Source organism: Python bivittatus, unplaced genomic scaffold, assembly GCF_059951505.1.
Source record: "Python bivittatus isolate LINGU-HERP-01145 unplaced genomic scaffold, Pbiv_v1 ctg000580_np1212, whole genome shotgun sequence".
Classification (NCBI taxonomy): domain Eukaryota; kingdom Metazoa; phylum Chordata; class Lepidosauria; order Squamata; family Pythonidae; genus Python; species Python bivittatus.
Window position 1 is genome coordinate 9,695,289 of NW_028277087.1, and position 26,683 is coordinate 9,721,971.

General features: G+C 44.3%; 1 protein-coding gene and 1 pseudogene across 7 annotated transcripts in view; both read left to right on the forward strand.

Annotated features, from left to right (window-relative positions):
• ANO8 (anoctamin 8) overlaps positions 1–26,269 on the forward strand; it is a 66,355-nt gene extending 40,086 nt beyond the window's left edge. For 3 of the 7 annotated variants that reach the window (XM_025170890.2, XM_088149546.1, XM_088149547.1), the window contains 9 exons: positions 2,805–2,957; positions 4,665–4,791; positions 5,836–5,891; positions 6,310–6,384; positions 11,732–12,490; positions 12,827–13,018; positions 13,773–13,904; positions 18,715–18,825; positions 20,870–26,269. In XM_025170890.2, the coding sequence (XP_025026658.1) occupies positions 2,805–2,957; positions 4,665–4,791; positions 5,836–5,891; positions 6,310–6,384; positions 11,732–12,490; positions 12,827–13,018; positions 13,773–13,904; positions 18,715–18,825; positions 20,870–21,535 (2,271 nt within the window). In that variant the 3' untranslated portion in view covers positions 21,536–26,269. The remainder of the gene's footprint in view (positions 1–2,804; positions 2,958–4,664; positions 4,792–5,835; positions 5,892–6,309; positions 6,385–11,731; positions 12,491–12,826; positions 13,019–13,772; positions 13,905–18,714; positions 18,826–20,869) is intronic. The other 4 variants (XR_015797642.1, XR_015797643.1, XM_088149548.1 and 1 more) reach the window with 4 other exon arrangements.
• On the forward strand, positions 1,896–2,459 carry LOC103050813 (small ribosomal subunit protein uS8 pseudogene; annotated as a pseudogene).
• Positions 26,270–26,683: the final 414 nt, after the last annotated feature.

Genomic DNA, 26,683 nt, shown 5'->3' on the forward strand with positions numbered 1-26,683 from the left:
ACTTTATTTTTGAAATTCAAGGAGAAAATACAGGTTTAAAAAAAATAAATAACTGGGGGGGAGGCGTTGGTGGATAACATCTAGGAGTGTCACACAGATATTTTGACATTCAAAGCCATCCTGTTGTCAGCCTCTCATTTAACCCAGGAGGCTCTGCTCTGCTCTGCCCTGCTCTCCTAAACACCTGCCTATTTCTGAGATTCTTTGAACTGGAGATTTCTGAGTCTGAGGCTGAATCTGTGTGCAAATTAGGTAGTTTTCCACTGAACAGTTGTAATGGGCCTCCCTTAGTTCTAGGAAGAGTAAAGAGAAGATGCTGCAGATGGAAATAGCAGGTGTGTCTTAGATAGCTGGAATGAGGAGCAGGGCTTTGCACTGAGCTCTTCTGAAATCACTCCAATGACATTGGCTTCCTGCAGACATCCACACAGTCCTGGCTGATATGATAGCCACACATGTCCATCTATGCACAGGAAAGCTTTTCTGCTGCAGCCAGCCATCACTTGAACAGCATCTCAAGTGGGCTTATGAAGAGAGCTGATCTGAGGATTATTCACATTTCACTTTCACCATGTTAGGCTGCTTCATGGGAGGAAGTGGCCAGGCACTCCTGGGATTGTGGGAGGAAGGAACAAGACAAGAGTTCACAAAAACTCAAAATTCACAAAACAGAAATAGATCCCTGGTTATACTAACCTGTCTTCATTGTGGGAGCTTTGATTAAGGTGGAGAAAGTCTTCCTTTGCTTAATTGCTAACCTTTGCCAGTCATCACTCAGAGCAGTGTTTCTCAACCTCAGCAACTTTAGGATGTGTGGACTTCAACTCCCAGGATTTCCCAGCCAGCATGCTGGCTGGGGAATTCTGGGAGTTGAAGTCCACACATCCTAAAGTTGCTGAGGTTGAGAAGCACTGACCCAGAAGATCTGCCTACTACCTACTTTAAAGGAAACTGCTCAAAATGGACCTTCGTTGTGTCCAACATGGTATTCCTTGTGCTTCCTGCACTTTCAGGGAAGATGTTTTCATCTTACATCTTATTCAGCCTTAACCAGTCATTGTATCTATTACTTGCAGGAGTGAGAAAACTCTATACATCAAGGTTGGGAAGACAGATTTGCCCAAAGGCCTAGATCCAGTCCCCCCATCTAACCCAGTTAGCCTGATAAATTTAGGGGGTAAGGCTTAGGTTATATAACTGATATCATTTCAGCTACTCTTCTGACTTCTCCCATTTCTCTGTGGAGGAGGAAATGGGAGCCATTGTTTTCCCACATTCTTCTCTACTTTGTGTGGCATATGCCTCCGCTAAGTGAGAGAAATGTGTATCAGATAAACCAGCTCAGCCAGATGCCATTTGATGTGACGCTTGATCAGGGAACACATTGGGTAGTTCCTGCTTCTCACATGTCCCATCCTTCTTGGGGGAGGGAAAAATTGAGTGCAAGCAATTGCAGGTGCACCTGTAGTCATGATGGCAGGAGTAACAAAAGCAAGTACAGGTAGTCCTCATTTAACAACCATTCATTTAGTGACCGTTTGAAGTTACAACAGCGCTGAACAAAGAGACTTACAATCGGTCCTTGCACTTACAACTGTCACAGCACCCCTCCAGTCACATGATCACAATCCAGTGCTTGGCAATCAGTTTGCACTTAGGACGATTGCAGTGTCCTGGGGTCACATGATCGCCATTTGTGACCTTCCCAGCTGGCTTCCGTCAAGCAAAATCAATGGGGAACTGCATCATTCACTTAATGGCTGTGTGATTCGCTTAACGGCTGCGGTGATTCGCTTAATGACTGCTGCAAAAAAGGTAAAATCAGGCACAATTCACTTAACAACCGCCCCACTTAACAACAAATTTTCCAGTCCCTTGTGGTTGTTTAACAAGGACTACCTGTAATGGTAGAAGCTGGTATGGCCCTCCCTCACAGCATGTCCTTACTCCAAAGGACATGCCTTTAGGGAAGGCCATACCAGCTGTGCCTGAAAGATTATGCCTTCTCTGTCTAGCAGTAGAATTGCCCAGCAGAAGGCATTTTTCCTTCCTCTTGCTGCACTGGCCTCACAGTGTGCATGAGCGTTCTGGCAGATGCTCTTAAAAGCATCAGCAGCGCAGAGAAGCATGGAAAACATCAAGGTCCCATCAGGCTGCGCTTCAAAGTAATAGTCCAGTTCTTAACTGTAATGATAAAGCAAGGTTAAATAGGTGAATTTGAGATCATTGATGACCACAGAGCTGGGACGGTTGTTAATTTCACCAGCCTTAACAAGTGTGGTGTGATCAGTCCCAGATTTAATGTGTAGCTAAAGGACTTGGGAAAGTGGCAGAGCAACTGGCTACTTCTGCATCAGTTTGGGTACATCTTCTCAGCTGGCATCGTGAATCACAAGGAAGCAAGGCAAAACCACAAAGGAAGAAAACTCCTCAATTTCTTTTCCTAAACTTGTGAAAAAGAAGGCAAATTAATCAGCTCTTTAAAAAAGGAGAAGAATTTCTGCACCCCTGCTGGAGATCTTCTGTGATGAATTCAGTCCAGTTTTAATTTACTTGCATATATAAACCCCTAGGAAATTTCTCTCTATGGGAAAACAGAGGGTCCATAACAAAGATGGTTCAGCATCTTTGTCTGAATCAGGTACTGAATATCAACCAGCTTCAGGCCACTTTTAAATCTCTGGTCTGCTTCCCTAATTCTGAAACAAGATCAGTAGTTGTTCTCTTGGTCCTGTAATGAGCCTAGGGACAGTCCCCAGAGGCAACTCTTGTGATGTCAACTTTGCCATCTCCTTTCCTTGTAGGGTGTGAAGCGTATCAGCCCAGTGACCAACACGGAAGAGTTCTACTACCCACCTTGGAAGCGGTTGCTCTTCCAGTGTTTGGTGAGCTTGCCCATCTGCATCTTCTGCCTCTCCTTTGTCTTCCTTACCATGCTGGGCTGCTTCGAACTGCAGGTGAGGTGTTCCTGGTGAAAGTGTCCAAGTGACTTTTCTCATGTGCTGTTTACATCAGACATCCTGGCAATTCCAGGACTGCCGTTCATCACACAACACTGGCCTTATCTTGCCCCAGCCCAAGATTTAAACAATGTTATGCTGACCCTTAATGCTCTGGAAAGAAAATGAGTGCTTCAGCCACCTCAGAGCCATGATGTGTAACTTTTATTATGCTTCCTACATTTTCAGGGAAGATGTATTCATCTTATTCAGCCTTGACCAATCACAGAGGGGGCGGTCATTTCTTATGAGAAGGGTGTGAAATAATACCATTGGCTGCTCATCAGCCAGTCACCATCCTCAATAATGCCATTGGCTACTTATCAGCTAATCACCATCTTCAGAATATTCTTCCCACCACTACTACCAATGAGGACAATGCATTTTGATAGCTAGCCAAGGCTGCAGTGTGAATCTGGATAATATATCACTATTTGGCCATGATGTTATATTAATATTTTACAGCAAGGGCTGAAATGCACCATGAGTTCCACCATGAGACTCACAAACAATAGTGGAATATTTAACTTCTCTTAGCTTACCAGTGGCACTTCCCTTGTTTCCCCAGCGAGGATGATGTGGGCCTGGCCAGCAACCAAAGTTAGGGCAGCATATCACTATCCTAGCAAACTGATATTTTGAGACAGCAAAACTCTAAAGCAGTGTTTCTCAATCTCAGCAACTTTAAAATGTGTGGACTTCAACTCTGTTGAAGTTGGTCCATACATCTTAAAGATGTCCTAGGGGTGCAAACGTTTACACCATTAATTTGCAGTGGTCAGGTATGGTCTGCATATTACAACTAAGATCAGCCTGGCTGATGTGGTCATCTCAGGAAAAGCAGTAATTAATGCCTGTGATGGAATGGAATTATGAAGGCCAGGCTCAGGGAGATAAGCGTGTTCTTAGTTCACCGGAGGACCGTGGGAAGTTCAAGAGGATGAGGCTGGCACCTCCCTGAGGAATTCATGGTGTTGTGGCTGGCTGGCTTAGGAGCTAGGTTTCAGTATGGGGAGATTTTCTGTCTAGAGGTTGTAGCTATTAGCTACAAACACAGTAGAACTGAATTTGCATCGTCTCTTGGAGTTCTTCGGGCTAGACCTGACAGTGCCCTACTTCTGGGAAGCGAGAAGAGCTGAAGCTAGGGCGTGTATCCACTCTTTGGAACAGCCCCTGCTGACATTCGACTTGCCCCCATCCTGCTGTCATTTAGGAAAACATTTAAACTGAGCTCTTTTGTGGAGCATTTCTAGACTGAGCTGATACCATCTGAGTTGATTGGGTTCTTGTTTGAAGGGCAGTGTTGATCAGGTGGAGATGTGTTAGTAATTGACTTTATTGATCGATATTGATTGACACATTATTACATTATTACTTTACCATGGATGTTTATTTTTATACAATTTACTGTCAATGTTTTAAATGCATTTCGTTCACCACCAGGAGTCTTGAGTGAATGAATGGGTGGGTGGGTAGATTTGTTAATAGCCAAATTAGCTGAGATTTTTTTTAGAAAATGCTCAGATTCATGGAACAGAAATAGTTGAGCAACAGCAGTTGGTCATGATAGAAATAAACCTCTGCCTTTATGGAAAGACATTTGTATTTACCGGTTTGGGGTGCAATCATGGTTATCCAATTTGTTTCTTCCCCCACCTTGATCAGGAATTTGTGCTGAGCATCAAGGAGCTGCCACGCCTCGTGCGCTTCTTGCCCAAAATCATGCTGGCCGTCATCGTCACTGCCTGCGATGAAGTCTACAGAAAAATTGCCTACTGGCTAAACGACATGGGTAAATATCCACATTGTACATCCTCTGATCCAATGGAAACTCTTAAGTTCCTCAAGTGCAGAAGCGGTCTAGATGGTATATGACTTTGCTCCCCAAATCAGGAAAAGGCCCGCAAGAAAAGAAGAGCAGAGAAGGGGCAAAACAGCCAGCCTCCAGTTGAGTGCTGTGAAACCGAGGATGCTGAGCACCTCAGCAGTACGTCCCTGCAATCTAGGATTGGAACAACTTCAGAAGTTTTGAGCTTAGGAACCCAAATAAAATAAAGTTTTGCACGCTAGTGGGCATTTTCTCTCCCCCTCCATGTCTCATTACTGGATTTTTAAAAAAAATTGGGGGGAAAATTGCTCTCATTGTGGCAAACGCTCCTTATTTTTAGAGGTATAGCAGTAGAGATTATTTTCAGCAGTTTGGTTGCAATGTATTGGTTATTTTAAACCTTACAATAACTGATGAAGATAGTAACCAAGTGCTTGTAAATCTGCTTCTTAGAAAAAGGGGTTTTTGTTTCCGGCTTAGTAGAGCGCAGGTTCTTTGATAGAATAGTGAAACTTCAGTTATGAAAGATAGAGAAGCACATCATCAAAAGTACCCTTAGCAAAAGGCTAAGCTGGAGAGGACCCTCGCTTTACGCACTTCTTCTGAGTTTCTCACTGGCATTTGCCTGATGTAGGAAATGGTCCTAGATGAGCCTACCTGGATCTGATCCAGCAAGTCTGACCACACTGGTCAAGTGTCACTACCGTGCCACCCCCTCACGCCAATTATTAGAGAGTCAGCCTTTAGGCACCATTGCGTAGACAGCAGATACTGGCCCATATCAAATTCTCAGCCACAAAATACATCATCAGATGTTTAAAAAAAAAAAAAGGTTACTACTCAGAGAATGTTTGCCAGATATACCAGTATTCACTAAATTGTCGAGACATGGTGCCCACAGAGGTGCACCGCTGCCATTGGGAAGCGAATTTATTCTGGTTCTAGAAAAGATCCGTCTAGCTCCAGAACTGCTACGTTCGACCTCCTTCTCATTCCTTTTCCTTGCAGAAAATTATCGCTTGCAGAGTGCCTACGAAAAACACCTCATCATCAAAATGGTCTTGGTAAGTTGAGTCTTTTTGAGACCCCTGTCCCAGTTCTAGCAAGCAGGACACAGTCTCAAAAATCCAGCAGGAGTTTCTCCAGACAGGGCCCAACTCCTTCCGATGACTGGCTTTCTTTGGTGAGCCTTGGCAAGAAAGTCTCTCCATTAATGCTGCTATTTAATGCTGCTAATCATACTTGTCCACCAGAATTTTGATGGTGACCGGGTGTGCAAAAATGTACGCTTTTTCTTCCTTTTATGTGGAATTTTTATTCTCAGTGAAGGCCGTTTTGTTTTGATTTAGCGGGACTATTTTTGTTAAATGATTCATCTGTGAATTGCCCAATGCTAGAGACAAACAGCAAGATTGTCTTTATTTTGTTACATCAACTCTCTCTCTCTCTCTTATTGCTTCTCTTTCTCCTTTCTTCAAACAGTTTCAATTTGTAAATTCATACCTAAGTCTTTTCTACATTGGATTCTACCTCAAGGACATGGACCGCCTCAAGGAGGTATGGCTTTTGTGAATTGGGGAGGTTACAGCAGAGGGGAAGGGGGTGAATTACAGTGGGCTCCCTTCCAACCAGAAATAGTGTTTGGCCAGGTAAATGCCATTTTTATCAGGATAAGTTTAGCACTAAAAATGTCCCTGGGGTATCCAAAAAGTTGCATCCCATGAGGGATTACCAATCACTTTGAATCCATTCCTAACATGGTTTTCTTTCTTTTCTTTTTTTTTTATGGGTTATTTTAATTTTTCATGGTTTTTCTCTCTCTCTCTCTCTTTGTCTCTGTCTGTCCGTATTGCCCTCCACAGCTCCTGGTCATCTTTTCTCTCTTCCAAAGCCTTGTGCGTCAGCTTAAAGACGCGCTCCTTCCCTCCATCACTCTCCAACTCCACCTCTATCTCATCTCCTTTAAGGGTTTCCTGAGTTTTTGCTGGCAGCTGGGCGTCTCCAAAGTAGGATCCCAATGAGGGAGGGAGGGAGGGTGCGAGGGTGGGGGTGAGGAGGAATAAGCAGGCTACAGGAACCTCAGTTTTAATCCCATGATTTGGTCCAGTGTATTGCAAGATGACTTGCTTCCCCATTACCCAAAAGAAAAAAGAGAGAGAAAGGGTTGCTTAGGGTTGGCCAAAAATGATGGTCGTGAAACCAGCATTAGGGTTGAGTAGGCCTTCAGAATGGAAAGCAAAATGGAGTTTTGGAGTAATTGGGTGCTCAACAAAATACCTGCCTGCAACTCCTTCAAGAAACTCTGATTTTGGCAAGATTGCGTGGCTGTCCTTTGCAGAGAAACAGCATACTGGGAAAAATCAGGTCTGGTTTAAGGAGCTGCACCTCTAGAGCATCTTTTTGCCTTTGATCCAAAATGCCACTCCATCCTAAGACTTAAACATCCTTCGATGTGAAATCACACATATCAAACTACAGTCTTATGATCACTTCCTGGGAGCAACTCCTAATAAATTTACAGTGGTACCTCTACTTACGAACTTAATCCGTTCCATGACTCTGATCGCAAGTTGAGTTGGTCGCAAGTCGAAGTAAATTTTCCCATAAGGTTCAATGTAATCACCATTAATCCGTTCTGGCGTCTGCAGACCACGCGTCGGGTGGAAAAACGGCTGCTGCCCACGCGGCAGGGCGGAAAAATGGCTGCGGACCACGTGTCAGGGGTGGAAAAATGGCTGCGGACCATGTGTCAGGGGCAGAAAAATGGCCGTGGACCATGTGGAACAGGCGGAAAATGGCCGCGGACCACGTGGAACGGGCAGAAAAATGGCTGCGGACCACGTGGAACGGGCGGGAAAATGGCCGCGGACCACGTGGAACGGGCGGAAAATGGCCGCAGACCACGCAGCAGGGCGGAAAATGGCCGCGGACCACGTGGAACGGGCGGAAATGGCCGCGGACCACGTGGAACGGGCGGAAAATGGCCGCGGACCACGTGGAACGGGCGGAAAATGGCCGCGGACCACGTGGAACGGGCGGAAAATGGCCGCGGACCATGCAGCAGGGCGGAAAATGGCCGCGGACCACGTGGAACGGGCGGAAATGGCCGCAGACCACGTGGAACGGGCGGAAAAATGGCCGCGGACCACGTGGAACGGGCGGAAAATGGCCGCGGACCACGTGGAACGGGCGGGAAATGGCCACGGACCACGTGGAACGGGCGGAAAATGGCCGTGGACCACGTGGAACGGGTGGAAACTGGCCGCGGACCACGTGGAACGGGCGGAAATGGCCGCGGACCACGTGGAACGGGCGGAAAAATGGCCGCGGACCACGTGGAACGGGCGGAAAATGGCCGCGGACCACGTGGAACGGGCGGAAAATGGCCGTGGACCACGTGGAATGGGCGGAAAATGGCCGCGGACCACGCAGCAGGGCGGAAAATGGCCGCGGACCACGTGGAACGGGCGGAAAAATGGCCGCGGACCACATGGAACGGGCGGAAAATGGCCACGGACCACGTGGAACAGGCGGAAAATGGCCGCGGATCCGGTTCGTAAGTTGAGGCGAGTTCGTAAGTAGAGGTAAATTTTGGGGCCGGAGCTGATCGTATCTCGAAAATTTCGTAAGTAGGGGCATTTGTAAGTAGAGGTACCACTGTATTTCCAAACCATCAGAATGAAGATTAGGATCATGATTGCAACTTTGATTGCAGGGCATCATGAATAGGTTTGACCAAGTAAGAAAGTTCCTAAACTTGCATGCTCAATATTAGATTTACTTTGACTTTCCAAAGGACAGGACAGGTTGGTTTCAACTAAACTAGAATCCTAGGACTTGCATCTAGTTCCTGTTATTTAAATTCCTGCTTTATTTTTTATTATATCTAAGTAGTGCGGACTCTGAGAGAGTTTAGTTTCAGACCATTGCATCTTTTTCATAAAAAAAATTGTTTATACTTCTTTGTGAATAGTAAACTTTATAACCTTGCTTTTTTCTCCAAATGATGAAGCCTGGTTAAGATGATGATAATAGATTTATATCTGCAAACAACCTCAGATACAAACATAGATGAAAGGAAACTAGAAAAATAACATCAGCATTTGATGTTTAATTTATTTAAACAGTTACTTTTAACAGGCAAGTGAAGCCAGCGTCTAAATAATTTATAAACGTTTGGCTATTTCTCACAAATATATTATTTTGACTTCTTTATTTCTGAAGCTTAGAATCATAGAAGGGTTGGAAGGTTTTTAGAGAGCATCCCCAAGGCCATCCATCTATTGTTTCAACACCTCCAGGACAGGATACTCCACCACCTCCTAAGTCAGTCTGTTCCATTGCTGACCAGTTTTTACCATTAGGAAAATTTTCCCAATGTCCAACTGAATTCTTGTTCCTTGTAATTTAAAGTTTCTGTTTCAAATTCTGTCTTCTGGAGCAACTGAACAATTCTGCCTCATCTTTTCTGTGCTATCCCTTCAGCATGAATATAACCTTTAATTTAAGAAAAAGTAATGATTATTCATACAGTTTATTTTCCTCCATTTTTTAATGTTTGTTATATTGTACTCCCATATAAATCACGTCAGCAGTTGTTTTGCAAAACTAAGCTGAGAGATTCTATATAGTTCAGCGGGAATAATACCAAATTTTAATCCAAGAAAAATTCGCTTGTTTCCCTGGGTATACTGTTTTGGCAAGAATCTCTCACATAGTTTGGATGATAATTATTTATCTTTAAAAGTTTCCCTTGGGTTCCCTAAACTTGTGATTTCCAGATGCACTGGATCTACAGCAGTGTTTTTCAACATTGGCAACTTGAAGATGGAGGGACTTCAACTCCCAGAATTTCCCAGCCAGCAGGGGAATTCCCCAGGCTGGCTGGGGAATTCTGGGAGTTGAAGTCCACACATCTTCAAGTTGTCAAAGTTGACAAACATTGGTCTACAATGTCCACCATTCCCTGCATCTCAAGGGGATCAGGGTGTGAAAATTGGTCTACTGGGTGTGCTGAACGAACTTCTGCCTTTCCCTTTAGGGCAGGGAGGGGCATTCAAAGGGAGGGGCCACAAAAGAGGTGGGGCTGCATCACATATGTGGACAGCACTAGAATTGGAGAAATGTTGTGGGCTCACTCTTAATTGTGATAGGCCTACTTCAAGTTGTACAGTTTTTATCTATTCCTTATAGGTAGGAACCAGAGCCGTCACAGGGGGAGAGGTCCATAAAATCAATACAGTGGCTGCAATGGCATAATGGAAGCCCCACCCTTGTTTTACATGCATCACACATGTAAAGAGGGCAGGGCTTCAATCCTGCCCTTTTTACTTTTTTGACTTGTTAAGAACTTTGCCATCAGTTTTCAATAGTCACGGTAAAGGGGACTCTGAAGGCCACAAAAAGACAAGGGGGGATTTATTTATTCCCACCTAATGTCCTTCCATTATAGTAAATGCCCAGAACTCTCCAGAGTGGCTTCCCATCTCACCACTTGCCCTCTAAGCATTGCTCTTCACTCTGAGTTCTCAACCTAAGGCCCACGGTTGTTAGTGTATCTGTCAACACCTTTCTTGACTTTTTAATTTAAAAAGTGAATAGAAAACTAGTATGCTTCAGAGCAAAGCACCAACTTCAAGCATCATACCTTCCTGCTGTAGAAAACTGCCCAAGAAACGCCATCAACTGGTGAGGATCCAAGGATTGTTTTATTATTTCAAAGCTAGTAAGTTACAGGGAGTCACTGGTCTCTTGCATGCAGCTGGATCAAGGAAAGAGCTATATAGATCTTATGTAGAATGTTGATCAAAAGGAGTTGAAACACGCAAGTATCTAGAGAGACCCCAGCTACAAAGGAAAACTTTCTTACGACTGATAAGGATGCAAAGTAACAAGAAGGCAGACATTTCCAACAATGTTCCTGGACTCCACGTAGTCCCCAAAGGAATTCTTAAAAATTGGTGAGTTGTCACAACTTTGTTGGAAGTGGAATCACTTATTCAGACAAAAGAGAAACAGAAAGATAAGCTAAGGTCGTAAAGAACATGTGGGAAACTATAAACAATGGGGGGGCAACTTCACTGCTTTTGTCTTCTGATATTTTATGATTATTCGTGGCCATCACAGCAGCCATTTTGTAACCGTATCCACAACACGCTCTCAAAATTTGAGATATGTCCATTAGAACAAAAAGATTGGAGACTCTTGCTCTCTCCCTGACCGTCTGCCCAGGCAACTGTCTTGGCCAGGTTGCAATGTGGCCAAGGATCAAGGATCTCTTAGAGCAGTGTTTCTCAACCTCAGCAACTTTAAGACGTGTGGACTTCAACTCCCAGGATTCCCCCAGCCAGCATGCTGGCTGGGGGAATCCTGGGAGTTGAAGTCCACACGTCTTAAAGTTGCTGAGGTTGAGAAACACTGCCTTAGGGTGACATTTATACAGTGGCCAGCTATTCAGCTCCAGAGGGTGAGTAGCTGTTGCTACTGAGGAACAACTGAATGAAAGAGAATGACAGGCAGGAAGCACCTTATCCCACCTTGTTGGCCAAAATGGATGCTTCGGTGTATTCAGCTTACTGACCCATCTCAGGGTTCTCTCCAGGTGTAATGGGCAGAAGGAATAATATTGAGAACAAGAGGAAGAGCCGTTACCAAGACAACAGTCAGATAAAAGAAACCTGAGTCCGAGGCAGAACTGTAATCTGAGAAAACTTCTCAGACCCTCCCTGGTTCTCTCATGAAGATAAAGGGAAGGAGGGGGGAAGCGCATTCAGACTTGTAAGATTCTGTTACCATAACCTTATAATAAAAGTAATATTGACCTGCATGACTTTGGTTTCCTAGTCTGGTCTACTCTGAAGGGCTGACACCCGGATGCCTTTCTCTTCCCTCCTGCCTTTTTCAGATGCTGGCTACACTCCTCATTACCCGCCAGTTCTTGCAGAATATTAAGGAAGTCTCTCAGCCCCACTTATATAGCAAGTTCAAGCGTGGTGACTTCAGTATGCAAAACCTTCGGGAGGTGACCCACACCCTCTTCCGCCTGCTGACCCAGAAGTACACATTCACCACATCGTATGGCACCAACCCTCGTCATCCCAGGCACGGTGACTCGCCGGCGGGCCACAGGCCAGAGGTATATGAGGCCCCAGAGGGGGTAGCCAAGGGGGAGAAGAAATGCCTCAATGGAGGGTGTGGAGTGCCTGAAGAAGAGGAAGAGGAGAAGAAAGAATCAGACTCTGAAGACGAGAGCATCATTGACTGTGGGCTGAAGCTGAAAAAAGTGAGCTTTATTGAAAAGGCTGACCGCAAGACGGGGGAGCCCAGTTTAGAGGAGGTGCGCTTCTTGGAAGAAGGCAGTCCCACCATGGTGGAAAAAGGGATGGACCCGTCCTCTGTCTTTGAACTGTGTGAGGATGATGATGAGAGTGACGAAGCCTCAGAGAGCCCATTTAAGGACCTGCCAGAAACTAAGGAGCCAGCTGTTATCATGCGGACTCGGAGGCCACGGGCAGGCAAGAACCCCACAGAAGGTGAGGAAGAAGAGGAAGACAGTTATGAGAATCGAAGACATGCCAGGACCTCCTGGATCGATCCACCAGAGGAGAACTACACCACGGAGCTTGCCCAAGCCGAGGTGGAGAGCTGCATGAAAAAATATGAGGTAAGCCCCATATGTGCTGCTGTGACTAGACAAGCATGTTATCAGTGTGGTTATTAATTAATTAGTCTATTTAATTAATTATTTGGCATTTGGACCTTTCTTTAAAACACTATCCAAGTGAAAGACCAACAGTGGGTTCTAGAAGCTAATCATGTTTTCTATCTCTGGAACATCTTCATGCAAAGGAAAACAATATGACCTCAGAGAGCAAGCACTAAACTTCAGAATAAAAGTTGAGAAAAGAACAAATGAATGAAGTGTGATATGGGCATTTTAGTTCTCTCTTGCACATGCTGACACAAGACATCCCAACATTTTGATCCTGTCCCAATTCAGGACACTTTTCAAGATTACCAGGAGATGTTCATCCAATTTGGCTACGTGGTCCTCTTCTCGTCAGCTTTTCCCTTGGCTGCAATGTGTGCCCTGATCAACAATATCATTGAAATCCGGAGCGATGCCTTCAAATTGTGCACAGGGCTTCAACGGCCCTTTGGGCAGCGGGTGGAAAGCATCGGAGAATGGCAGGTAAGCCTGGCTTTTCTAATAGATGCATTCTGACTTGCATGAAGGCAACGTTTCTCCCTCTCTGCCGTGGGGAAACGGTATTCTGAGGTAGATTGCACCTGATTGTGGAAGGTCTATTTAATAGCCATTAATTGACAGCTCGCTGCTCCTCTTCCACTAATTAGTATTTTTTTTCCCTTTTGGCGAAAGTAATCTGGCTTGGTAGCCATTGCCATATCATGCGGCAGTGAGTTCTGTAGCCCTTTGGAACATCTTGCCCCCGGGGTGAGACAGGCCCCCTCACTCCTGGCCTTTCGGAGGGATTTGAAGACTTGGCTCTGCCATCTGGCCTGGGGTGGGGAGGGAGGTTGTCAGAAATGGGGTTGGCTAGCCCCTTAGTGGCCTGGTGTGGCCTCCATCGGCCTCTTGGATTTTTTATCTTTTTTCTATCTGTGTAAGTGTGGTTCTTTTTTTATAACTTTTAATTATGTATTTATGGTTTTAATTTGATGTAAACCGCCCAGAGTCCCCCATTGTGGGGAGATGGGCAGGGACAAGCCAAACAAACAAACAAACAAACAAACAAACAAACTATCCATTGTATGAAGGACACCTCCTTTTGCTTCTCACTCCTGTTGCTTCCCTCAGGCTTGCTTTTGTGATGTTCTATATTATACAGCTTCTTTTTCCTAAGTTGCTAAAACAGGATGATTCTTCTTAAGTCCGTCACTGAAAGTGCCTCATTTTTTAAAAGGGCCTTTTCCCCCCTCTGCAGAAAGTGATGGAGGCAATGGGTGTCCTGGCCATTGTGGTCAACTGCTACCTGATAGGCCAGTGTGGGCAGCTGCAGCGCCTCTTTCCCTGGCTCAGTCCTGAAGGCGCTATTATATCTGTGGTGGTGCTAGAGGTAAGAGTGCGATCAACTTATTCCTCTCTTCCTCTATTATTTCTTTGGTGTACTTACATTTTTCAACTCTCTTTTCTATATATTTCATATTCAACCAACTACTGAGGAAGGACAGAGGACAATTAGAAGTAGCACTGATATTTATATGTCGCTGGATTAAAGCCAAAAGGATGCCCAGCTGGCAAAAGGAACACTTGATGCTGCAAAGATAGGAATATTTTTGGGATGTGGAAAATCAGAACCATGAACCAAGATCAACCTGATGTTGTCAGAGCAAAAATGTGAAGACTGAACACTGATCTTTTGAGAATCAGCAAACTCAACATACTGGCAAGAGTCGCTTCACATCAGAGGAGCATCAGATCTTCACAAATAGTCCTCGACTTATAATCGCAATAGGGACTGGAAAATTCATTGTTAAGTGGTGCAGTCATTAAGCAAGGCATCATGTGACCACACCCAATTTTATGACATTTTTTGCAGCGGTCATTGAGCGAATCACCACAGTCATTAAATGAATCACATGGTCTTTAAGTGAATCATGCAGTTCTCCATTGATTTTGCTTGTCAGAAGCCAGCTAAGAAGGTTGTAAATGGCAGTCACATAACCCTTGGACGATGCAACCATTGTAAATACATGCTGGTTGCCAAGTGCCCAAATTTTGATCATGTGACTATGGGGACACTGCGACGGTTGTAAGTGCGAGGACTGGTCATAAGTCACTTTTTTGGCACCATCATAACTTCAAACAGTCGCTAAACAAATGGTTGTAAGTCAAGGACTACCTGTACTACAGATAAGAATATCATAGAGGAAATGGGTAGACATCATTATTAACAAGAGGGGTCAAATCAGTGCTCGAATGCAACCCCCCAAATGAGAGAATTATCTTGATATGAAACCAAGGCAAACCAGTCAATATTATGGTAGTCCAACTTTATGTTCAACCACAGATGCAGAGGACGTGGAAGTTGAGCAGTTTTTTGGCAACGTGCAACACCTTGTTGGCACAATATCAGAAAGAAACATCAGACAAAGTACAGCAAACTGGAAAACTAAAGTTGGAAATAAAATAGCATCAGGTTTAACTGGAAAATTTGACTACGACTATGAGAGTATGAAACAAAGCAGGAGACAGACTAATTGAGTTCTGCCAAGAAAATGTATTTCTTTATTTAGGAATTTTGTATGGTTACTCATCTAACGTACGGACTCTGGGTAGCTAACATCAACAGAAACAATATAATAAAGTCTCTATAAGCCAAACTGAAAACAAAGTTAACATTAAATATAGTACAATAACCAAGCACTGTATAATAAAATTCACCAACCCAGATCCAATGTTTATAGCATCTTCTATGGACCTCATCAGCTGGACAAGACCAAAATCAAATTGCCAATATACAAGCAGAGATGGAAAAGCTCTATTCAGTTAGCAGTAACAAGATCTGGTGCTGACTGTGGCTCAGATCACAAACTCCTTGCAAAAGTATAACACAAACTAAATAAAAGATATAAATGTATTAAGCCAACAAGATACAACCAGAGTAGCATTCCACAGTAAAGCAGTGAAGATAAAGAACAGATTCAATGGATTACATTTGATAAATAGAGTGCCTGAAGAACTCTATCCTGAAATTCATGACATCATTAAAGATGAAGCGAACAAAAATATCCCAAAATGCAGTAACCCAAAATAAAAATGGCTGTCTGCTGACATGTTGAAAATAGAAGAAATGTGGAAAGCAAAAGACAATAGCTTCAGAGGAACTTTTCCTCAAATGCTGAGTTCCAGAGAAAAGCAAGAAAAAAACAAGGAATTATAACTAAATAAGCAGGTTGAGAATAACAAATGGAAAGAGCAAGAGAATTCTTTAAGAAAATTACAAAAATCAAAGGAACCTTTTATATAAATATGGGCACAATAAAAGAGAAGGAAGATAAAGATCTACTGAAAACAGAGAAGAGATGGCACAAATATATGGAAGAACTGTACAAAAAAGGTCCCCAAATTGTACAAATGTTTCATTACTGGAGCCAGACATTCTGGGAAGTGAAATTAAATTAGCCCTAGAAAATATTCCTTACAAGAAAGCTGCAGGAATTGATGAAATACCAGGGGAACTGTTTTTAAACAGTGTAAGATGATGCAGTTAGAGTGTTGCATGCGGTTTGTAAACAAATATGGAAAACGCAACAGTGGACAAGGGACTGGAAAAGATCAAGATAGATAGATAGATAGATAGATAGATAGATAGATAGATAGATAGATAGATAGATAGATAATGGTACCAAACAAGAGCAGTGCTAAGGAATAACAGTCATTTACTAATTTAACACTCAGTCATTTTACTAATTTAACACTCAAGATTATGCAACAATCAACGATACATAGAATGAAAACTGTTAGATGTACATGCTGAATTCAGAAGAGGCAAGGACACCCAAGATCACATTGCTGACATCCATTGGATAATGGAAAAGGCAAGGGAGTTCTAAAACGATGTCTTTTTTTATTGATTATACAAAGATTAGGCCACAACAAAGTATGGATGGTCCTTAAAAACTTGGGCATGCCAAGCCATCTCATCTGCCTATCAAAGAATTTGTGTGGAGATCAGGAAGCAATAGTTAGAACAAAACATGGAAGAACTAAATTCTTTGAAAATGGGAAAGAAATGCACCAAAGTTGGATATTGCTATCTTATTTAACTTATAAACAGGCTATATGAGACATGCTGGAGTAGAAGAAAGAGAAATTGGAATTAAAGTTACTAGGAGAAACATTAACATCCTCAGATATGCTGACACTTTGAGGGCTGAAAGCAAAGAAGATGTAAGGATTCTCTTGTTGAAAGTCAAAGAAGAGGTGGTCTGTTGCTCATTATTAACAAACAAGATTATGTCAAGGCAAAACCAACCCAGTGTAAGCTGACAAAATGAGTAATAATGGACATTACCTTCCTAATAGGCTCAAAATTCACAGGGATGGGTGTGATAGCCATGAAATAAAGAGTAGCTACAACCTGGGAGAAAGATTATGAGATCTGGACAAAGAAAAGTACAGGAATGACACAAAGGTACATATTGTCAAAGCGGTAATTTGCCCATTTGTAAGACACAGCCGTGAAAGCTGAACCATCAGAAATGCTGAACAAATTAAAACGGATACCTTTGAATTGTGGTGCTGGAGAAAAGTTGTTGAGAATACCTTGGACTGCAAGAAGAACAAATCATTCAGTGAATCAGACTGCTTACTGGAAGCAGTAAGAATGAAGCCAATTAATTCAATTTTTTTTGAGGCTGCCAGATCTCCAAAGACTCTGGGCAGCTTACAGTATTTAAACACACTTTTAAAAAATATATATACAACCTCCCTGACAAAACAACAACAATAACATTCAAAAAGATTTGTCAGGAGCCCCAGAAACACCCTAACCCCAGGCCTGGGAACAGAGCCAGATCTTAAGAGACTTCTGGAAGACTTGGAAAGTGGGAATATTTGGGATACATCAGTCATGATGTGTCCCAGATTCTGATGCTTGAAAACATTGAAGGCAACAGAAAAAGAGGCCAGTGAAGACAGGAAGACTAGATACGATCACTGATGATTCATACTTACAAGAACTCCAAGTCGCAGTTAGTACTAAACAGCCCTGGTGAAATGATATCTGTTCTATCACGAGGAGTCAGAAACGACTCAACAACCATCTGCTTCCTGTCCCAGAAGTGTGCATTATCCCCAGATCTGAGTTCAGCAGTCTCACGCTGAGTTAGAATAAGATCTCATGTGATAACACTGAAAAGTTGAAAGAGACAGAAATTAATTAAATGTCAGTGTTCTTGTCTGAGACCTTGCAAGGTTTTAGCCCATTTTTAAAATTACATGTATGGTTTTTCATTGAAGGCCGTTTTGAGGGATACAGATATTATCTGGAAGTGTAACCGATGCCCTGGTGCCTGCAGGTACTGTCTGCTGGTGACCTTTTATTGTAGGTGCTCATGCATTTTTATTATTTCCTCTAGCTCATTTTGCTATGTAAATTTCCATATAAGCAAATTAGCTTAAAACTTAAAAAAAAAAACCTCTTATGGTGGAACAAAAATGTTGATTCTAGTTTGATAACAGTTTATCTTAAAAAACTAATTTCTTCTAATAGAATCTGTTCAATGGTATTCTGGGTAGTTGTGTGCTGAACACAACTTGCTTTCTGCCCCTGTTCAACCCCCTAGGGAGACCAGACCAGGAAATTAGCTCCATAGGAAGGCTGAAAGTACTTTGACTGAGATTGGCTGTAATAACAGAATCTTGCAAGTCCAACATATGTACTGTACCTCCCCCCCTGCCCCGTTCTTATACTCCTGTGAATTAGGGAGGTGTCTGTCTAAGCCTCTTCCGAATATTATCTGTCTCTGGTGGACTTACCATATATACTTGTGTATAAGCTGGCCCTCAAATTTTTAACCAAAATACCATGAAAAATGCACCACCTGTGGATAAGCCAATTGTGAAAATTAAAACATATGAACATTTCCAGGGTTGGTTTATCTGCGGATGGCACATTTTTCATGGTATTTTAGTTAAAAATTTGAGGGTCCTTTAAAAAAGTATTACTGTATATATTTGCAGATAAGTCCATCTGCAGATAAGCCAAACTTGATTTTTTGGTGCATTTTAGCAGCTAAAATTCTCAGCTTATGCACAAGTCTATGCGGTAAATTATGTTTCCCCCCGTTTGGGTGACGGAGCTTGAATATCTCTAGGTAATCTTCCTTACTCTTTACAGCCTGTCTCTCTTCTCTCCACAGCATTTTGCCCTTTTGCTCAAATATATCATCCAAGTTGCAATTCCTGATATCCCAGCCTGGGTCGCGGAAGAGATGGCCAAGCTTGAATACCAGAGGCGGGAGGCCTTTAAGGTGAGTTTCACAACAGAGACGCACAATTGGGGCTCTCGTTTTTGAATAAACATGCATTGGCTCTCCTTATGTGACCTGCAAGCCCAATGCCAGCCTACCTTACAAGGTCAGGGTAAGTAAGGTAGTTTTTTAGAGCTTTTATACCATATTTGGTGCAAATGTTGCTGTCCCGCCCCAACAGTGACTCCCAACCAAGAAAAGCCCCACCCTCTGGGACAGCATCCCCCCAGAGGTAAGGATGGCCCCCTCTCTCCTAGGGCTCCGGAAAGCTCTGAAAACCTGGCTTTGGCCCCAGGCCTGGGGTTAATGGATTAGGGTTTGCCTAGGGCCCCTGTTTGATTATTATCTGTAAGATTATTTTAGTCTGAGCTGTCCATTTGGTTTAAGGTTTTTAATCTGTTTTTTATGGTTTTTCAAATATGCTGCCCAAAGTCCATTGGAGCTGGGCGGCTAATACATTCAAATAAATAAATAAATAATAATTGAAGCTAGATTTATTACTGAAATAAATCATAATTAAAGCTAGATTCTTGGAAAGTCTCACTACAGCTATTCCTTGTCTTACCATGGTAATTAGGATTGGAATTTCCATCACTAAGTGATGCAGTCGTGAAGCGTGATGTCACATGACCACATTGCTTAGCGACAGTAATCCCGGGGAATCCTGGTTGCCATCATAACCCCAAGACGCGCCAGTCGTTAGGCAAGGACCCACCCCGATCCAAGTCATTTCCACTTGCTCCCTCCCAGCCCAGAGCCTCCTCTGGACTGTCTCCTCTGCCTCCGCTTCAACTCCCCCCACTCACCTACTGTATCTCCCCCTCATCTCTGCCCTTCTGGCTGGCCTGCACGGCGGCATTCCTCAGTGGTGGCGGCAGCAGCACTGGGGTTGAATTAGAGGCCTGGGGCCTTCAGCAGTCTCAGCCGGCCACCACTGGCCCCAGGCCTCTACTTCACCCCCAGTGCAGCTGGCACCACTGCTGAAGAGTGCCACCTCAAGCCCCACGCCACAGTCAGCCACCTCAGTGCCACAGCACAAAGCCCCAGCTGCCCTGCCGCCCTGCACTCCGCAGGCCCTGCCGCGCCCACTATCTTCTTCCCATTGCTGACGAGGCACATCTGGCCTGCCTTATACAAGGGCTGGGGCTGAAGTAGAAGCCTGGGGGCAGTGGCAGCTGCCTGACACTGCTGAAGGCCCCAGGCCCTACTTTAGCCCCAGCCCTGTTGCTGCTGCCGAGGAGTCCCGCTGTGCAGGGTGGCCAAAAGGCATAAATGGGAGGAGATAGGCAAGTGGAGCTGAAGTGCCCCTGCAGTCATAAGTGTGGATAGGCTGCCAAGCACCAGAATTTTGATCGTGTGACCGCGGGGGCACTGCAAGGGCTGTAACTTTGGGGACCAGTCTAAGTATTTTTTTTCAGTGCTGTCATAACTTCAAACAGTCATTGAAAGAATGGTCGTAAGTTGAGGACTACCTGTAGTCAGGTTTATTGAAAGGAAAAAAGAGTTATGTTAAAAAATCCTAGAAACTGGAAATGTGTACTTTAGCCTCCATTTATCAGTGAGTATGCTAAGGTGGATCCTCTTTGATCTCTCTTTAACTGGCTCTTGATGCAGGGGGGATATTGCCTCCAACTTGCCAGATAGAGAAAGAATGTGTATTTCTTCCAGCCCTGCAGTGTTTTGCAAATAGCTGTTCCCATTCCCAGATAATTCCATTTGTTTATTTGCAAAATACCCATCATTATGTTTCATTAAAAATATGACATTGAAAAACAATTCAAGCCAGCAAAGCAGGGAGCATAATGGCTGCTTATATGATGGCATCCATGTGCACATGATATTTTTGAAAGGATGTGTCCCTGCCCCACAAGCTCATCCTCTGGAATGATAATTTATTATTAAAAATAATGGTAAGAGGACAGAGGCCTATGCCCGTGAGTTTACAGTGTCAAAAAGGACACAGATTCTTCAGAGAAGAAAGGGGAAGCTGTTGGAGACCACAGTAAATAGGATAATTAATTCTTGTGTCATTATTCCACCCCAGAAACACGAGCGACAGGCGCAGCACCACTTCCAACAACAACAGCGTCGTAAACGGGAGGAAGAGGAGCGTCAGCGCCACGCTGAATATCATGCCCGGAAAGAACGTGAGAGCAGCCGGGAGGAAGGCAAGGCTAATGGTGGTGGGCAGGATCCTGGACACGAGAAGAGTCAGCCCAAAGGGAAGGGTCCAGGAGGGTCAAGCCATGGATCCGAGAAACCCAAACGGCCCAGCTCCCTCCTGGCCACCAACAATGTTATGAAGCTCAAGCAGATCATCCCTCTACAGGGCAAGTTTTTATCAGGGAGCACGGGGGCAGCTGGCACTGGGACAGCCCGTTCACCCCAGTCCCCCATTAGTACTGATAACAAACTACCTGGGTTCCTTAGTTTCAAGTTCCTTAAGTCCCCAGAGACAAAACGGGAAGCCAACACTGAGAAGGTGCAGTCGCCCACTAAGCCTTTCAACCCAAGCAAACTGTTCAACTTCAGCAAATCCGAAGGGGGCAATGGGGCGCCCTCCCCACCTCGGCCCGGCCCTTCGGCAGATGCAGGCGAAAAGCCTTTGGCCAGCAGATCACACCTCAACGGGTTGGCAGATGAGGAAGTGTCTGAGCAACTGGAGATCCGAACAATGGTGGAGGAGGAGGGGCCAAGCCACAAACTCTAACCCCCTGGTTGAGTGTGAGACCTGGGGAGGGATGGAGAGCAAGGCATGAGCTGCTGGTTGATTCTTCAGGCAGAATTGGGGCAGCCTCTATGTTTAATTCGGAGAGGTCTGCTGGGTCTATCAGCCTTCCTCAAGGCAAGTTCAAGATAATCCCTTGCTGAGATTTACGTCTGGAAAAAGGAAGTTGAAGATGGTTCCAGAGGCGTTTGATGGCTTGGACCTGGAGACCCAGTTCCAAAATTGGTGGCCATCGATCTAAGTCACATTTCAAATTGAGAACTCCAAGAATGGGGAAAGCAAAGGAAGAGCAAGTTAGAAGTGAAGGATACGGGGCAGGAGGTGAAGGTGACTTCCACTAACCTTTAACAAGTTGAGTTACATGTTGTTCTCCTCCCCACTGTCTTTTCCCTTATTTTATCAGAGCTGGGACCAGGAGAACATCCTAGCCCAGATTGGTTTTCTAAATTTTCACACACATTCAGAATTGATCCCCTTCCCAGCTGCTCATCTGTCTTTAACATGGATGGATAACACTGGTAAAGTTAGTGCAATTTCTTGTTTACAACCTTTTGAAAATATCCCTAATCTTCACTGGAGTGTTTTTATTTTTCCTCCAGAGTTTTGGTTAGCAAGAGCCCCTTCAGATTGGTGTTGGATACAATTTTACCAATAGCTAGTATAGTCTTTCCCTAGATGTAAATATTTCTAAGAGAGCCGTAAATACTAGAATTTGAGGCAAGGATGCTTTGTATTATTTTTTCCTCCTCCCATTAAAATCAAAGACGCTCCCCATCCAACCTCCTTTCTGCTTGAAGAACAGCCTCACGTAGCAGCAAAGCAAAGGATTTTGAGGAGGCTGGGTGGGGGAAAGATGCAACATTGTCCGTGCATGATTGACATTTCTTGCACTAAAACTGAAAACATGGTGACTTTCATGTTTCTGAGACACGAAGATCCAAAAGCCGTGGCAGTCGTTGCTCAAAAAAACCAGAATTGGGGCAAGTATCATTAAGAGTTCTTGAAACAAAGATCTGTCACATGTTTTCTTTTTACAAAAATTAGTGGTTGGGAAAACAAGAAATAAAGGGATGGGGGACATCATCATCATCATCATCATCATCATCATCATCATCATTATTAGCACGGTCAGCCAGAAGTTTAGACTGGATTTGGCATTTTTATCCACCTATCGAGTCCTTCCCAAGGACCTGGAATAGTCAGAAGTTGTTGTTTGATGGTGTTCAAGGTATCGTCACAGGATGGAAGCTGTTCCAAGTAAAGCTGCCTTTTGCAATTGACGGATGGTGATTTTGTCAATGCTCAGTTGCAAAAGGCAGTTTTACTTGGAACAGATTATTATTATTATTATTATTATTATTATTATTATTATTATTATTATTATTATTTTCTTGCAATAAGGACCTTGTCCTGTGATGGCCTGCGCCAAGGAGGAGATTTTTCTGAACTTGCTGCTTAATGGGGAAAGCAGAGAAGTTGAGCTCATTTTTGATGGCTGCATGGACAAATCCATGTAGTTGTCTTGGCCAGAATATTTATTTAATTATTTATTTTATTAATCAGATTTATATGCCACCCATCTCACTGTATAAGTGACTCTAGGTAGCTTACAAGTAAAAGTGATAAAAACGATAAAAAAAAATCTTTACAAAAATATACAAAGCTAAAAGATGGAGGGAGCATCCTCAAGCCACCAACCACCCCCAGTACTGTGAACCCCCGTTGGGTTTCGATGCTAGTTGACCGAGACAGGTTTTGACGCTCTTCCGGAAGGCCAGAAGAGTGGGGGCCAATCTCCCCTCAGGGGGCAAGATGTTCCACAGGGCGGGGTGATGACAGAAAAGGCTCTCTTCCCAGATCCCACCAGTCAAAATTGTCTAGCCGATGGGGTCCTTAACATGCCCTTCCTGCCAGATCTGGTGGGATGGGTCGATGTAACCAGGATGAGATGGTTCCTCAGGTAAACTGGGCCCATGCCATGAAGGGCTTTAAAAGTCATAACCAACACCTTGCATTGGACCCGGAAGCAAACCGGCACCCAAAGCAGCTCACCCAATGCATTCTGCACCAGCTGCAGCTTCTGGATACTTTTCAAGGGTAGCCCCCACGTACAGCGCGTTGCATAGTCCATACAGGAGATGACCAAGGCATAAGTGACTAAGAGGAGGGCCTCCTGATCCAGGAAAGGGTGCAACTAGTGCACAACTCGAAGTTGAGCAAAGGCCCTCCTAGCCACACCTGCCACCTGCTCCTTGAGCAGGAGTCGTGAGTTCAGGAGGACCCCCGGATTATGCACTGGGTCCATCTGGGGCGGTGCAACCCCATCGAGGACCAAAGGTGGTAAGCCCCAAGATACAGAAAAGCCCCGAACCCATAGCCATTCTGTCTTACCAGGATTCAGTTGAAGCCTGTTGTTCCCCATCCAGACCCCCACAGCCTCCAGGCACCACGAAAGAACATCCACGCATCACTTAGTTCACCCAGGATGGAGATGTACAATTGAGTATTATCCGCATACTGATGATACTTCATCCAGGAGGGGGGACGGATGATCTCACCCAGCGGCTTCGTGTAGACGTTAAAAAGAGTGGAGAGAGCACCTAGCTCTGCGTCACCCTGTAAAGCAGGGGCCGCAGGCTGGACTTCTCGCCCCCTATCAACACCAATTGGGACCAGCCGCGGAGGAAGGAGGAAAACATGGAAGTGATTTGCTGCTGCCACCGCCTTCTGAAGCACTTCTTACAAATTCCGAGTCTAGCTCGCACACCAGGGATTTCCTGGTCATTTCTGTCCCAAGGACTAACCAGTTCAGCCCTGCTTGGCATTTTAAAGATCAGAATCAGTTTTAGGTGCATCCACTTGCTGGGATAAGGGGAAGAGTTTGAGCTAAAAAATCCAGAATTCATACTGGAGTAAATAGAAGGCGGGGGTGGAGGGAGAATGGAATTTTGCCATTGATTTGTTCCAAGTAGGTAATAGCTATAGCTATAATCTTAGGGAGTGTTTTAACAGTTTGGAAATGGGGTGGGTGGGCTTGCATATCAGGCAATGTATTTTTGCCTGGTGGCCAAAATCTTTCACAACTGGGCTGGAGAGCAAAGGGAAAAAAATCCTCCTTTGATCTGGCAGCAGCTTTTAGTATGTAGATCACTGTCAAAAGACCTGCTGTGTCTTATTTTGTTCCTTTAAAAAAACAACTGCACCCCCCCCAGCAAAAAAAAAACAACCCTTGATTTCCAGCTTGCAGAATCCTTGAATGTAGTTTTGCTAAGCGGGGAGGCAGTGCTGAGAACAGGCATGGCCCCTTCCCCCCTTCACCTAACAGGAAGTGGCAAGCTTAGCACCACAGTTCCCCGGCAGCATCTCAGGGTTTGTTGGCTTCCCAAAATTAAAGAAAAACTGCTTTGTCTTTTCTTTAATAGTCCAAAGGAGTCGGTCGCTTTGCAGGATGGAAAAGAAGTGACTCTAAAGGAAGGGATTTCTCTATCTCATATACTGTCGTTCTGCGGAGCAATTTGCGTCGACTCGATCCATAACTGACTGCTAGTACCTTTGCTCCCTCAAAGCCATTGCAGTGATAAGGTTTGAGAGGGATTTGCAACAGGTGCTGGCCAACTTTCTGGCCTGCTCCCGAAAAAGCCCCTCAGAGGATTTTCAACCACTAAATCCTCCAAGGGAAGGGTGGGGGGAAGCAAGCTCTGATGTCTGTCATCCAAGTCACTCCTTTGTCCGATGGTGAAGCCAAGTGAAGGCCTAGCTGTAATTTCACCCACGCCAGAATGCAAAAGCGGGACTGACCTGCATGGCTTTGATGCTCAAAGCTTTCTCTTTTTTTGCGGTGGCATCACTTTCAAGCTGTTTCGCAAGAGCAATAACACAACGCTAGCAGCAATCCAGGGAGAGCTTCTGTCTGCCGGCGGCTTGCCAGCTCCATCGATGGATGCCAAGGAAATAGCCATGGGAGAAAGACTGGTATGTTGGCTTGGACTTGTCCTGGAAGCATGTGGGTTTTTCAACATGGCTTTTCTGTCTTTTGTCAAGTTGGCAGAAGAGAATCCCACCTGCAGGTCTTAGCTGTGGCACCAAGGATTATTCTGTTTATTGACTTACACGCCTGCAGTTTCATTCTCTAGCTGAAATGGGCCACTTCCATTCTGCCGAACGGTTGGAATACTAGAGGTCATTGGGATAATCCATCCATTCTCCTGCTTCTTCATTGCCTAACCATGGAATGTGTTTTCACGGTGACCCAGCCTTCATTAATATTTGCCATGTCAGCCAACCAAAGCTTAGTGAAGCGGGGGAAATTCCCAGAAAGGCACCATGTGAATGCACCAAGAATCCTCACAAGCTGGAGATGAGGTGGGAAGGAAGGCGCCCTTCCCTTTCCATGCCCCTCCAATTCTGCAGCACCTAGGGCCCAACTCAGATATTGATCTCAGAGTACCTATATAAGCACTGGTCTTTTTAACGTCTGGCTCTTCTGAGCAATTAACTGTACCAGAGGATTTTTTTTTAATGGGAGGAAAGCAAAGGGGACTGTTGTTTTTATTTATTAATTTGCTGCATTCTAATTTATTTATGTGACTTGAGTAAGGAGACAATGAGGGAGGGAGAATCTCAATTTCTTTTTAAGTTATTTTTGTCATATTTTTGTAAATTTGGCAGAAATGCAATAAAACTATATTTCAACAAAAGGAATAAGTGGGGTAGGGTGGGGCTGACACCAACAGGTTCAGCATTTATTTACGCAAAGCCCTCACTGGTAACTTTTGCGGTACTCAAAAGATACACTGCAAAGTGATGGGGGGGAGCGGGGCTCATATCTGATGAAACGTATCAATTGTGGTTTATTCAACATATCGTTACATAAATTGTGGTTTAGTACAAGCGCGACTCAGTTTTGGCTGGTCCACAGAAAATGCTATGCCGAACTCAAGCCACATTATGGCTTGAAATTATGGCACATTATGGCGTGTGAAAGCAGCCACTGCCTTAAATTTTTACTTTTTTAGGCAAGTAGTAAGGCTGGAGGCTTTAAAAATAGTTTTCTATCTCCTGAAGTGTAATCTGATTGTATGTGTGTATAGTGTATGAGTGTGTGTGCGCGTGCACCTTTGAGTCAGTCTT